This window comes from Drosophila willistoni, unplaced genomic scaffold, assembly GCF_018902025.1.
Source record: "Drosophila willistoni isolate 14030-0811.24 unplaced genomic scaffold, UCI_dwil_1.1 Seg182.1, whole genome shotgun sequence".
NCBI lineage: Eukaryota > Metazoa > Arthropoda > Insecta > Diptera > Drosophilidae > Drosophila > Drosophila willistoni.
The window spans coordinates 58,834-73,328 of record NW_025814143.1 but is presented as its reverse complement, the minus strand read 5'-3'; the positions used below and the strand labels follow the sequence as shown (position 1 = coordinate 73,328).

Below are 14,495 nucleotides of genomic sequence, written 5' to 3'. Positions count from 1 at the left end.
CAAAAAGAGCCTTAAGCCATGCTAATGATCTTGATAAGATCTAAATAACATATGCATCAATTGTAATAAAAGTGCATTTCAAAAAATTATTATCAAAAGAAAAAAAATATATCAATTTCCATGAATAAAACAGAAACAAAAAGGCTACAAAAATATTTACCCTTCCTTGATTTCCTGATACAATCAGGCGAAACAAATCGCAAATATAAGGATAAGATATTGGATAGCCCAAAACTACAAATTTGAAAAAAAATTGTAGAGCTTATGGAAAAAACCATAAAAGTAGGTTACGGTAGATTGTTAGCCAAGACTCCTTTAAGAAAAGACTTGCCGGATGGGTACACGAACTTTTCAAGGACTCAATCGAGCTGATAAATATATCAGAACCGAATAATGAACCCATAGATTTAACAGACTCAGATGTAGAAATAGTAGATATAGAGTAGCAAACTATGAACATTTTTAAAAGAGAAAAATTTTGTCAATTAAATACAGGTCTAAGCGACCAAATCAATAATAAGTCATAGCAAACCAGCCATTCCAAAAGAAAACACAATGACACAAACGAGGGTAGAATTCATACTTCGATGGTGATATTAAAAGTCTACCGGGTTTCATTGGAGCGCTTCGCGTTCTTGACACCATAAAAGAACCGCACGAAGCGGTAGCCATCGAATGCAACGAGTGCCCATTTTACTCGTTTTTTGCTTTTTGTCATTGTTATTTCACCTATTGTCCAGCGGAATAGCAAAGGCAGATATTCAGATAAAATTTTGACATGTTGTCCAGAATCTTAGGCCTTAGAAAAAAAAACTAGATATTACTAGGCTTCATAGTCTTGCACAGCCATTTTTTTAATGATCATTTTGAAATATAATGAAATATAATAAAATATGTGTTAATTTGACAATTACTCGCAAAACATGAATTTTACTACCCAGAAAAGATATCTCAACTGATAGCATCTGTTTTAATAGTCTCAATACTGTCAGCGTCCATGTATAGATCGATCGCTTCATTAACGCATACTTTCGTAATATTATCGTTGGAGCATGGATCCAAATCGTTTCTATCGATAACAGACCATTTATATGTTTGTATACCATTATTTTGTCGTTCGAGCATATCAAAGATTTTACTTAAGCATTTTTCTACTTTGGGCACTATGACTCGAGCTGGTAAGAGGTAGAAATTCCGTAAGGGGAACAGCTTCGTAATTATCTTTTTTGCAGATGACACCCAGCACCCAATCCATCGTACTCTCGTTTGCTGCCGCAACGTATAGCCTTCCACTATATTCTACAACCGGTGTTTTTCTATTGAACTTTAGGCAGCCGACGTTTCTGTATCCTTCAAAGCTTTTAGAAAATTCATTCAATAGATTGCAGAAGTCTCTGTTGTTGCAGGCGGACGCCGAGATGACAACAACAAATGGCCTGTTTTCCGGGAGAATATCAACGAATGGTGCATCATTGCTTGCTTCTTTGTCCATTGGCTGATCATCTTCCTCATCTGAACTAGAAGCACGAGATTTAATATCGCATGGGACCATTCCGCATGCATCGAACAGGGACCCTGATGATGTGTTTTCCGAGCTTTCCTCGCTCACGGTAGGGTCCACCTTATATCTAATATTCAAAAACATGCCGTATTCATCCATATTGAGTATTCCCATTTCTTACACTTACCTCTTATTCTCCGAAGGTAAATCATGATTTATTATTCGTTTCTGAGCCTGTGGTTGTTGTAATATTGGTTTGGTTGGCTTAGTATTAGTTTAGTTTTTAATAAAAGCACAATAATCTTTTTAGTTGTTTTATGATTGATTTTATTTTATTAGATTTTATTTTATTAATTTTCACACGACCAGCCACTTACACGTTTCGAATAGGAAAAGAGGAAGTAAAGAAGACAGTGTGCCCGTACATTAATTTTTAGGCTTTTCATAATGTTATTTTTGCAGGTTTAAATAACGTCGCAACTTTAGCAATGTTATGTTATTCAACACGCCCCCTCAAAAATTACATTATATTAATTTTCAAAAAAAACAAATTCAATTACTGTGACTGGTGCGTGTACTCTGGGAGGTATTACAATATGATCTGGCATTCACCATTAAGATTGGAAAAACCCAGAAAAACCAATCAGATCATTTATATCATTTAAGCAAAACAAACATTATTTTCATTTCAAAAAGTTACGTTAAACATTACTTAAAAATTAACTTCAGTTTAGTTTATGAGATTTTGTTAAATTGTATATTTTGTTTCTTTTGACTTCTCAAAGCAGTCCCATCTTGCCTCTCAGCTCCATGAACCTTCCAGTAGATAACGGTTTTGTAAAAATATCAGCCAGTTGATTTTCTGTGGGAATATACTCAATAGAAATAAGATTATTTTCTACTTGCTCTCTGGCAAAATGATATTTAATATCTATGTGCTTTGACCGCTTATGACATGATGAACTACTGGCTATGCTTATACAACCCTGGTTATCTTCAAATATTTTTATAGGTTTGTCTAATTAATATAAATACTTTTTGAAAGAGACTTCAGCCATAAGGCTTCTCTTACAGCTTCAAACAAGGCCATATACTCTGCTTCAGTAGATGATGCCGCTACTGAATTCTGCCTTTTTGTGTTCCAACAAATAAGATTTGAATTAAACATTTGAAAAAGATAACCTGTTGTGCTTTTTCTATCAGTTTCATTCCCACCCCAATCGGAGTCAACATAGCCAACGAACACATCTTCAAAATCAATATTTTTTTTAAAAATTAGTTTCATGTCAATGTTTCCTTTAAGGTATCTCAGAACCCTTTTTAAACCTTTCCAAAGTTCTATATTATTTTTATTAGTATATCTACTTAGAATATTGACGGCTGTTGCAATATCCGGACGAGTACAAAGCATAATGTACATTAAACTTCCAATCAAATTTCGACAAGGAGCATCGTATGTGTCGTCTGAGTTTAACATTTCATAATTTAGTTTACTTGGAAGTGGATTATTTACAGATTTACATTCCTCCATATTAAATTTAGTTAAAACCCTTTTTATATATGCAGATTGGCTTAACAATATCTGATCTTGGCATATTTCAATTTTCATTCCAATAAAGTGTCGTATTTCCCCAAGATCTGTCATTCTAAACTTTGTCATAAGATATTGTTTGAAACTGCTCATTATTTTTAAGTCTGATGTCGCTATTACTAAATCATCCACATATAATAACACATAAATATTTTTATTTATATTTCCTTGATCTTGAACATATATACACGGATCAACAGGAGAATTCTTAAATTTACACTCCTTTAGCGCTTGCTCAAACACTTCAAACCAGCACCTTGCTGCTTGTTTGAGCCCATAAATTGCTTTATTTAATTTACATACACTTCCATCATTGCAAATAATTCCCTCAGGGACTTTCATATATATTTCTTCTTTTAGCATACCATTTAGAAATGCCGTTTTAACATCCATATGATGTACTTTAAAATTATATTGGACAGCAATAGACAACACAAGTCGAAGACTAGGAATTCTAGCAACAGGAGCGAATGTTTCATCGTAATCTATTTGATATTTTTGTGTAAAACCACGTGCAACTAATCTTGCCTTACATCTAGCTGGATTTCCCATTTCATCATGTTTTAAAGTAAACACCCACTTACTATCTACAATATTCTTATTTTCAGGTCTTTTAACAATAGTCCAAGTATTGTTTAAGTCATGAGCGGATAATTCTACTTTAACAGCTTCTTCCCATAAATCCTTATCACTTCGACTTTTTATTTCTTCGAATAAATGAGGGGCTTCGTCAAAAATTGTGTGAGCATTGAAAAGATAGTTATTAAACTTAATTCATCTTCGTCATAGGAAATATGTGGTTTATTTTTCAATCTTTCGCTTTTTCTAGTTGCATCATTGATAACTCTATTTGAGACTTCACAAGGCTGTTGTCATCCTTACTCTCATTCGGGAAACTGTCTTTATTATTGTCCTTACTCTCATTCAGGATCTCTGGTACGCAACATTCCATACTCTCATTCTGGAAATTCACCTTTTCATTATCCTTACTCTCGTTCAGGATATTCGGCGCACAACATTCCATACTCTCATTCTGGAAATTCACTTCTTCATTATCCTTACTTTCGTTCAGGATACTTGGTACACAACATTCCATACTCTCATTCTGGAAATTATCTTCTATATTTTCCTTACTCTCTTTCGGGAATTCAATGTTTACTTCATCCTTACTATCATTCAGAATGTCACTTTCAACAGCTCTTGAGTTTACCATATTTGTCTCATCAACTACCACATCTCTAGCAACAATGAATTTCTTATTTTCAATATCCCATAACTTATAGCCGTTAGGTTCATATCCCACAAAGATACTTTTAAACGATTTATTGTCGAATTTCCGTTTTCTAATTTTATTGTGTACGTATACAGTTGAACCAAATACTTTTAAATACTTTAAAACTGGCTTTCTATTATGCCACATCTCGTATGGTGTTGCTGCACGATCTCCAAGTGCCCTACTTGGAATTCTATTTATTATATATGTTGCTGTCAGAACAGCTTCACCCCAAAAATATTTTTCCAACTTTGCACCATTGACCATGGCACGAGCCTTTTCAGTAATTGTTCTAATCATTCTTTCTGATACTCCATTTAACTGTGGAGTATATGGCACAGTTAAATGGTAACTGATTCCTTTCTGAGTACAAAAGTCTCGCATATCGCTAGACAAATATTCCCTACCATTATCGATGTATAGGTTCACAACTTTCAGGTTGAAGTGCGCTTCACTTTTTGCCACAAAGTCCTTAAACATTATAAATACATCCGATTTATGTTTTATTAGGTAAGTAACACAATAATGTGTAAACTGATCTACAAAAATTACATAGTAATTTTTATCATCAATAGTTGTGGGTGTAATCGGACCGCAGACATCAGAATGTATAACAAAAAGTGCTCTACTTATATGTTCTTTATTTTTATATTTGTCAAAACGTAATCTGGCTTGCTTTCCATTTAAACAAGCTTCACATATATCGTCTGTAGGATTAACTTTATCAAGTAGTTTATTATCTTGAAACAAATTCTTTCTTTTTATTTCTAACATTTTCCCTATACTTATATGACCCAATCTTTCATGCCATAATTTATATAAATTTTCAGTTTTTATATCAATTTTATATGCTTTGAATTCAAAAATTGGCATTTTGTACTCACCTGAGTTTTCGGCAATAATAATACCACCTTTTGTCAATTTAACTCCAGACTCGTCAAACACTACTGTCACTCCAGCCTCTTGTAGTCTTTTTACAGAGATTAGATTTTCTGTAACTTCTTTGCAGTATAATGCATCTTCTAGTGTTATCTGGTACCCATTCTCAAGACGAACGATTCCACGTTTTGTTGCAAAGATGTATTGCCCTTCCTTGGCGATAGCAATCTTCACTGGAGTTTGAAGTTCAGTAGAATCCATAAAAAGTGTCTCATCATTGATTATATGGTCGGATGCACCCGAGTCAAGGATGAAATTCACATTTGTTTTCAACTTATTATTATTTGAATTCAAACTTTTAATCATGAACGCGAAACCTGGCGTGGTCGTTGCAATATGAGCTTGTGTGTTATTTTCTTTATTATTGTCATTTATTAGTTTTTTATATGCATAACAATTTTTTTTTATGTGCCCTGGCTTGCCACAGTGGTGACATTTTATATAATTTTGTTTGTATTTGTCATTATATGGCTTGCGAGTATTATTATTTTTTTTATAATTTTGATTTTTATATTTATATTTGTTGTTATAATTGTTTTTGTAGTTATTATTATTATACTTATTTTTAACCTCAACGTGTAATATCTTTTTACTTGTGTCATTATTAGCGTTATTTAGTTTTGTCTCATGATCGAGCAAACGGTGCTTAACGAAAACTAGAGTAAGATCTTCTTTCGATAGTGTCTCTATAGCAGTGATGACCCCGTCATATGATGATGGCAAAGTGTGCAGTAAGTGCGAAACCTTGTCCATTTCGTCTATATTGGCGCCTGATGCTAACAATTCATTAACCATTTCGTCAAAAATAATAAAGTGGTGTATAAGAGCCATCTCGTTTTTTAGTTTAAGCGACAACAACCGTTTTCAGGCAGACAACTGAGATGCCACACTTTTTCGTTCATACACAGAATCCAGATTCCTAAGAATATCACGTGCTGTGTTGTTGTCTGTTGCGAAATCCAAAAATGCATCGCTCAAGTGCCCTACCACTATACTTTTTGCATAGCGTTCGGCCTTAACCCAACTTTCATCTGTTTCTTTAGGAGCCTCGCTATCAATAACTTTTAATGCATCTTGTTCAGCAAGAAGTGCTTTTATTCTTTTTTTCCACACAGAATATTTCTCACCGTTAAACTGATTTATAGTAAGCTTTATCTTTTCCATAATTGTATATTTTTATTTTTTATTTGAATTTATATGTATGTGTAATACAAACGACTATTGTGAAAAAAAAAAAACTTAATGTGCAAATTTTTATTTTATTTTATTTTTTTTTTTTATAGAACGCACTCTGGGCCCATAACCTGTTGTAATATTGGTTTGGTTGGCTTAGTATTAGTTTAGTTTTTAATAAAAGCACAATAATCTTTTTAGTTGTTTTATGATTGATTTTATTTTATTAGATTTTATTTTATTAATTTTCACACGACCAGCCACTTACACGTTTCGAATAGGAAAAGAGGAAGTAAAGAAGACAGTGTGCCCGTACATTAATTTTTAGGCTTTTCATAATGTTATTTTTGCAGGTTTAAATAACGTCGCAACTTTAGCAATGTTATGTTATTCAACAGTGGTTTTATACATTTTTCGATAGATTCACTGCTGGAATCTGAACTTTGTTCCAGCACTGACAAGCTGCTGCTTACCGGCGACACAGTCTCTTTGCCCTTTTCGATCACCACAAGCCGACCCACATAATTACTACCGTCATAGACTGATGTAACCGGTCGACTGTCGTTATTTTCACCGTCCTGAACTCCTGGCATTTCCAATATAAGATCGGCGTCTACGATATTTCCGTCTGTTGACCAAATGTCACATTGTCCGGCAGGAATTCCCAAACGTTTTTCAATCTTTTTTTTCAAACTAAAAATGGTTTCATAATTGGAAATGCTAAATTGCACATCCTACTTAGGCAGAAAACGGACACTTGGTTATATAAGACCATTTATTTATATCCTTACGACTACTTACTCTCTTAGATTTTTGTTTAATGATAATTATCAACATTTTTATTATAAACTTGACTGTATTGTTTCTAGTATGAACTGTGAACTACGAGCACACGATGTCGAATGATTCAAATGTCGTAGATAGAAATACGAAATTGAACGACTCAAACAGTAGGCAAGTGAAAGTGAATTTGTACTATCTAAAAAATCCTAGTTGGCCTGGCATATTTTAGCATATTGAATTGAAATAGTTCATAAAAAGAAGTCCATTCGATTTAACTTTCGGTTTCACGTTCCTTATAGTTAAAAGTAAAAAAATAGACAAAATTTAAAAAACCTCTGTGGTTAAAAACTGTTTCTATCCAGCCATGTTACGTCAATGGAAATATCTCATATATATATGATCCCATTTAGCAATTGTATTGGGTAAATCATTGAATTAACCACCGAAGGCAAATTGAATGCAAATATCAAAGTGCTAAATACTAAACTATTGGGGCAATGGCGAAAATTCAAATTGTCTCAGTTTGAGATATTTAAAAACAATCAAGCAAATAAATAATAAATAAAAGTAATGGTGAAGTAAAACTAGAAATTCAGAATGTAATATTCAATACACCAAAAATTTAATGCGTAATTTCGAAGTGGGTGTGAAGGGATAGATGTACAAACCCTAATCAAAAAGAGTTAATTGATTAATTAATTGCCACAAGTCTAGAAAACATTAATTAGACTATGAAATTAAATTCCAATATGCAAAAATATATTGCTTGCTAATCTACTGTATCCCCAATGGGACTTCCTTTCAGTATTGTCAATATCAGTTGCAAAATAAAATGTCACTGACTACTAGACGAACTCTAAAATATATTGTATTTATTTTTATTATTATTTTTATTATTATTACTACATACTAAAATTTTAAGTGGGACTCGAATGCATTCGAAAAATGGGCACTCGTTTTTTGCTTTTTGTCATTGTTATTTCACCTATTGTCCAGCGGAATAGCAAAGGCAGATATTCAGATAAAATTTTGACATGTCGAGAATCTTAGGCCTTAGAAAAAAAAACTAGATATTACTAGGCTTCATAGGTATTTTGCACAGCCATTTTTTTAAAGATCATTTTGAAATATAATAAAATATATGTTAATTTGACAATTACTCGCAAAACATGAATTTTACTACCCAGAAAAGATATCTCAACTGATAGCATCTGTTTTTAATAGTCTCAATACTGTCAGCGTCCATGTATAGATCGATCGCTTCATTAACGCATACTTTCGTAATATTATCGTTGGAGCATGGATCCAAATCGTTTCTATCGATAACAGACCATTTATATGTTTGTATACCATTATTTTGTCGTTCGAGCATATCAAAGATTTTACTTAAGCATTTTTCTACTTTGGGCACTATGACTCGAGCTGGTAAGAGATGTAGAAATTCCGTAAGGGGAACAGCTTCGTAATTATCTTTTTTGCAGATGACACCCAGCACCCAATCCATCGTACTCTCGTTTGCTGCCGCAACGTATAGCCTTCCACTATATTCTTGAACCGGTGTTTCTTTATTGAACTTTAGGCATCCGACGTTTCTGTATCCAGCAAAGCTTTTAAAAAATTCATTCAATAGTTTGCAGAAGTCTCTGTTGTTGCAGGCGGACGCCGAGATGACAACAACAAATGACCTGTTTTCCGGGAGAATATCAACGAATGGTGCATCATTGCTTGCTTCTTTGTCCATTGGCTGATCATCTTCCTCATCTGAACTAGAAGCACGAGATTTAATATCGCATGGGACCATTCCGCATGCATCGAACAGGGACCCTGATGATGTGTTTTCCGAGCTTTCCTCGCTCACGGTAGGGTCCACCTTATATCTAATATTCAAAAACATGCCGTATTCAACCATATTGAGTTTTCCCATTTCTTACACTTACCTCTTATTCTCCGCAGGTAAATCATGATTCATTTTTCGTTTCTGAGCCTGTGGTTTTATACATTTTTCGATAGATTCACTGCTGGAATCTGAACTTTGTTCCAGCGCTGACATGCTGCTTACCGGCGACACAGTTTCTTTGCCCTTTTCGATCACCACAAGCCGACCCACAAAATTACTACCGTTATAGACTGATATAACCGGTCGACTGTCGTTATTTGCACCGTCCTGAACTCCTGACATTTCCAATATAAGATCGGCGTCTGCAATATTTCCGTCTGTTGACGAAATGTCACATTGTCCGGCAGAAATTCCTAAACGTTTCTCTATCTTTTTTTTCAAAGTAAAAATGGTTTCATACATTGAAACACTGAACTCCACATCCTACTTAGGCAGAAAAAGGACACTTGGTTATATAAGACCATTTATTTATATCCTTACGACTACTTACTTTCTTAGATTTTTGTTTGATGATAATTATCAACAGTATTATTATGAACGTTACAGTATTGTTTCTAGTATGAACTGTGAACTACGAGCACACGACGTCGAATGATTCAAATGCTGTGCACATAGGCCATATCGAATTTTAGCCTTCCACTATATTCTTGATATTTCTCCTCGTATATCCCGAAGTCTTCGGTAGGGTCCACATAACCCTCTAGTTTGTCGTATTTGGCCAATTCGTCGCCAGACTTCACGAACTCGTTCCACGCATTGGACAAAGTTTCCAATTTGGTGTCAATTGCGAAGACGTCGGCATCCTGTGCAGGATTCTCTGCATATCCATATATGCGGGTAATGGTTGTCTTCAATCTTCCTCTGGCCTTTATGAATGTTTTCATTTCCTCCATGATGAAATACCAACTGCTTGTGTGGACCAAAAATTTCAAGACGCGTGTTTTTCCAGAGATGTATTCCCTCACGATCTCGTCGATTATATCGATAACAGATACCGATAGGCGAGTGGCGCCACCGTTTGTCCGCGCTGTTTCCAATAAGCACGCGATTGTCTATTCGATAGTAGGCCAGAACTATCGACTACTAACTTTGAGGTTAACAATTAATTGCAACCACGTTGCAACAAATTATTAAGCAATGAGTAACAAACAAACAATGCCCAACGATCCGGCTCGAAGGACCAAATTATGATGAACAATAAACCACTGTGTTTAATATCTCATAAGAACTTAACTTTATTTTTACTTCAATGTTACTGAACTGTGTCTGCCACTGCTAGAACACGTCTTGATCGTTCGTTTGCTTGCTTATTACTAAATTTTCAATTCTTACGCAACTACGTAGGACATATAGGTTTGTAAAGAGTGACAGAGACAGAGCATACCAGACTGGCGCCAGTATATTCTAGAAAACTTAAGAGAAAATACAAAAACAAAAGCATTGTGAGATGTGCAAGATCATTCATGAGTCTTTGCCTTGCTGCGTATAGCAATGTAAGTTAAATGACAATTGGTTCCTCAACAAGGCGACCAAATCATAAAAAGTTATTTTTATATAAAATAAAGTTTGATCAACTCAACTCTGTTGCATTCCCTGACGTCAGCAATATCTGACCTAGTTAACTCGGTCAGTAACCCAGGTAGTACGCACGAGTATAGATTTTGGCATTGATCAGCAATTTTTTAAACAAAGAAAAGAAACTCAAAAAATTGGTTTCACTGTCGTGGCAGTTATCAGTGTAAAATTCTTTTACACTATATATTGGAATATTGGAAATAAAAATAAAACTATTGTTAAAACACTAAGCAAAAGGCAACTTCGATTTATTTCTTGTGCTACACTTGACCAATTTTAGGAACGAGTCGGAGCGTTCCCTGTCTTTGACAAAATAAATGAACTCCCATCGGGTCAAGTACTAGTACAGATAAGCAATTACATAAGAATATAAAAGAACATGGAGGAGTTTTATAAACAGCAGACAGAACGAGGAGAGGCAATCCAGGCCTTTATTCGGAATACCAAAAAAGATTCTTTCGCCAGGAAAACGAAGCCATCTTATTTCGAGGAGAAACTTGAGCTCCTGAAATACATGTGGGAGAACTTCGAGAAAAGTCATCAGGAGTTGATGGACAAATTAAATAACGTGCCAACTGAAGATGACTACTTTGTAACGGACTATTTCAGCAAATGAAGACGGTATCTAATATAGTGGAAGATTGGAAGGACCATTTGGCAAAAATAAAGCTAGAGAGACAAGCTCGCCAACGAGAGGAAGAGCGAGTCATGATCAAACTACTGGTTCGTAAGCAAAGTGCTCTGCTGGAGTCATTGTCCAGGACATTAAGACAAATTGTGCCTGAAGATAAAATGACTTACAAATCGGTAGTCGACAAATTATGGATGCAAATTGAAGAAATCCATTATGAGATTCATCGGCTAGCTGAAAATCCAGCCGAAGCCGGATATAATATAGCTACGTTTGTGGCCGCAGAAAATACAATGCTGAAATTCTGTGTGGCACCAGCAGAAAATGTAGTGATACAATCACCACCTGTATTGCAATCGATACAATAATTGCAACTATCCAAAATTCCCATTCCAAAATTTGATGGGGATTATCTGAAATGGCAACAATTTCATGACATCTATAAAAAGGTGGTTCATGAGTCAAATGTATCCACGATAGAGAAAATGTGGTACTTAAAATCAAACCTTTCTGGAGAAGCAGAGAGATTGATACGGCACCTGGAATTAACAGAAGCCAATTACAACACTGCTTGGTCAGTGTTGCAGGAACGTTTTAATAACAAACGAGTTCTAGTAACAGCCATACTGGCAAAGCTGTTTGATCACCCAAATGTGGGAAATGACGCAGCTTCTATAAAGAATTTGCATGATAACATTTTTGAATCATTGCAAGCCTTAAAAAATGTAGGCGTCAATATGGAATCGTCAGATGCTGTCATAATGTTTCATATGACAAGAAAATTGGATAGATTCAACCACGCACTATATGAGCAATCTCTTTCCAACACAAGGGATCTGCAGGAAGTAAAGGACTTCCTATCCTTCTTGGAACAGCGCTTCCTAACATTAGAGGCGATTGGGAAACCAAGAAACGAAAATCGCAGCATTGAAAAACCAAGTCCAAGGAAGACATGCACAACAGCATCTGGGACAAACAGTACAGCAAAGCACAAACTCTTCCAATGTGAAAAGTTCAAAATCAAATCCGCAGCAGAGCGGCTTAATTGGGTGCAGAGACACAAATTGTGTGTCAATTGCTTCAAGCCGGACCATATGGCAATATTTAAATGCGATAAAAAACATAACACAATGTTGCATTTAGAAACAGGCAACCAAATTGCTACATCTGCTTCTGCAGCTTCTGCGTATGGAATTGGCAGAAAATACACCCTGTTGGCAACGGCCAAGGTAGTGGTAAAAGGGATCAATGAAACGAAAGGAGAATTTCGAGCACTCTTGGATAGCGGCTCTCAAGTAAATCTCGTCTCAGAGAGACTGGTAAAGAAGTTATCGTTAAAAATTAGCGAGACTCATGTGCATATAAATGGAGTGGGTGGTCAACCACAGATAAGCAAGGCGCGAGTAAGCTTGGTTGTAAGGTCAAGATACAACAAGTTCGCAATGCTAGTTGAGGCATTTGTATTGCCACACATAATAGGTGACCAACCCACAGAACAAATAACGCAGAAAGTCACATTACCAGACAACATTCAATTAGCGCACCCAACATTTGATAAACCCGGAAAAATTGATATGCTGTTGGGAGCTGATGATCACTATGCTATACTGCTACCAGAAAGAAGACGGGGCAATCGAAACCGTCCAACATTACAAAACTCAGAGTTTGGATGGATTGTTGCTGGCAGAATTAATATGTCAACGTCAGCTTCAATCACATGTATGGTAGGCATGACGAATCCAGAGGAATCACCAGAAAGATTCTGGCAGCTAGACACACTAGAGCCAATAAAAAGGTACAGGAGTCCGGAGGAAGAGTATTGTGAAAAATTCTTCCTCGATAACCTACACACGGCGGCGGACAATCGACTAATTGTAAAGCTTCCATTTGCTGAAGAGGCGTCATCTCTTGGAGAATCTCGGGAAGTAGCCATAAGAAGATTCATGTCGTTAGAGATGCGAATGAACCCTGACATAAAAAAGGAGTATGTAAAATTTATGTCAGAATATGAACAGCTTGGACATATGAATCAAGTAATGGTAGAACAAATTCCCAGAACCATTACTTTATACCGCATCATTGTGTACTAAAACCAGAAAGTACCACCACCAATCTAAGAGTGGTATTTGATGCCTCATGTAAAACGTCATCAGGAAAATCACTGAACGACATTTTATATCCTGGACCAGTTGTACAGAGTCAACTCTTCTCAATTCTTCTGCGGTTCAGGACACACAAATATGTGTTCACGGCAGATATTGAAAAAATGTATCGCCAAGTTTGGATAAACCCTGCCGATCAATTCAATCAGATGATTATGTGGAGAGAGGATCCAAGTCAAGAACTAAAGTTTTATCGTTTAAAAACAGTAACTTATGGAACCACGTCAGCCCCATATTTAGCGACGAAGTGTCTGGAATATTTGGCACTGAAAAACATTGAAAAATTGTCGTCTGGAGCATCAGCATTAAAAAATGACTTTTATGTTGATGATTGTCTCACAGGAGCAGACAGTTTACCAGAAGCCCTGCAAATAAGACAAGAGCTTCTAGAAATCTTGAAACCTAAGGGTTTCAACTTACGAAAATGGTGTTCAAATAGCAGTCAACTTCTAAAGGAAATTCCAAAGGAAGATACGATTGCTGACATCAATCTCGGTGACACACTGGAACAAACAAGTGTCAAAACATTGGGAATCATATGGGCACCCAAAGAAGACCAATTATGTGGAAAGGCTCAAAGACATACAAAAGGAATAACCAGACGAGTGGTGCTATCCGAAGTCGGTCAAATCTTTGATCCCCTAGGACTGTTCGCACCGGTAGTGGTAAGAGCGAAAATGTTTCTTCAACATGTTGAGAGGATGTACAGGCATTAAACCACATGAAAATTCCAATGCATATTTTTGATGGCAAGGTCCCCACTACAAAGGTATTGCATACATTTGTTGATGCATCAGAAAAGGCGTATGGTGCGGTAGTTTATGTCCGATCAACCTATAAAAATGGCCAAATTTCGGTCAGATTGTTGTGCGCCAAGTCGAGAGTGGCTCCCCTGGACAAACAGACACTGCCCAGGCTGGAACTATGTGCAGCTGTACTTGGAGCTGAACTCACGGATAGAGTTCGACAG

General features: G+C 35.8%; 2 protein-coding genes across 2 annotated transcripts; both read right to left on the bottom strand.

Moving 5' to 3' along the window:
- Positions 1-1,135: 1,135 nt before the first annotated feature.
- LOC111519775 lies at positions 1,136-9,678 on the bottom strand. Its single transcript, XM_047012611.1, has 4 exons — positions 9,648-9,678; positions 9,245-9,580; positions 1,689-1,735; positions 1,136-1,628 (listed from the first exon to the last, which is right to left on the bottom strand). The coding sequence occupies exons 2-4, from the start codon at positions 9,557-9,559 to the stop codon at positions 1,136-1,138; spliced, it is 855 nt and encodes a 284-aa protein (XP_046868567.1). The 5' UTR covers positions 9,560-9,580; positions 9,648-9,678.
- Positions 6,722-7,400, bottom strand: LOC124461021. The gene is made up of 2 exons (XM_047012612.1): positions 7,279-7,400; positions 6,722-7,211 (listed from the first exon to the last, which is right to left on the bottom strand). The coding sequence occupies exons 1-2, from the start codon at positions 7,312-7,314 to the stop codon at positions 6,819-6,821; spliced, it is 429 nt and encodes a 142-aa protein (XP_046868568.1). The 5' UTR covers positions 7,315-7,400; the 3' UTR covers positions 6,722-6,818.
- Positions 9,679-14,495: the final 4,817 nt, after the last annotated feature.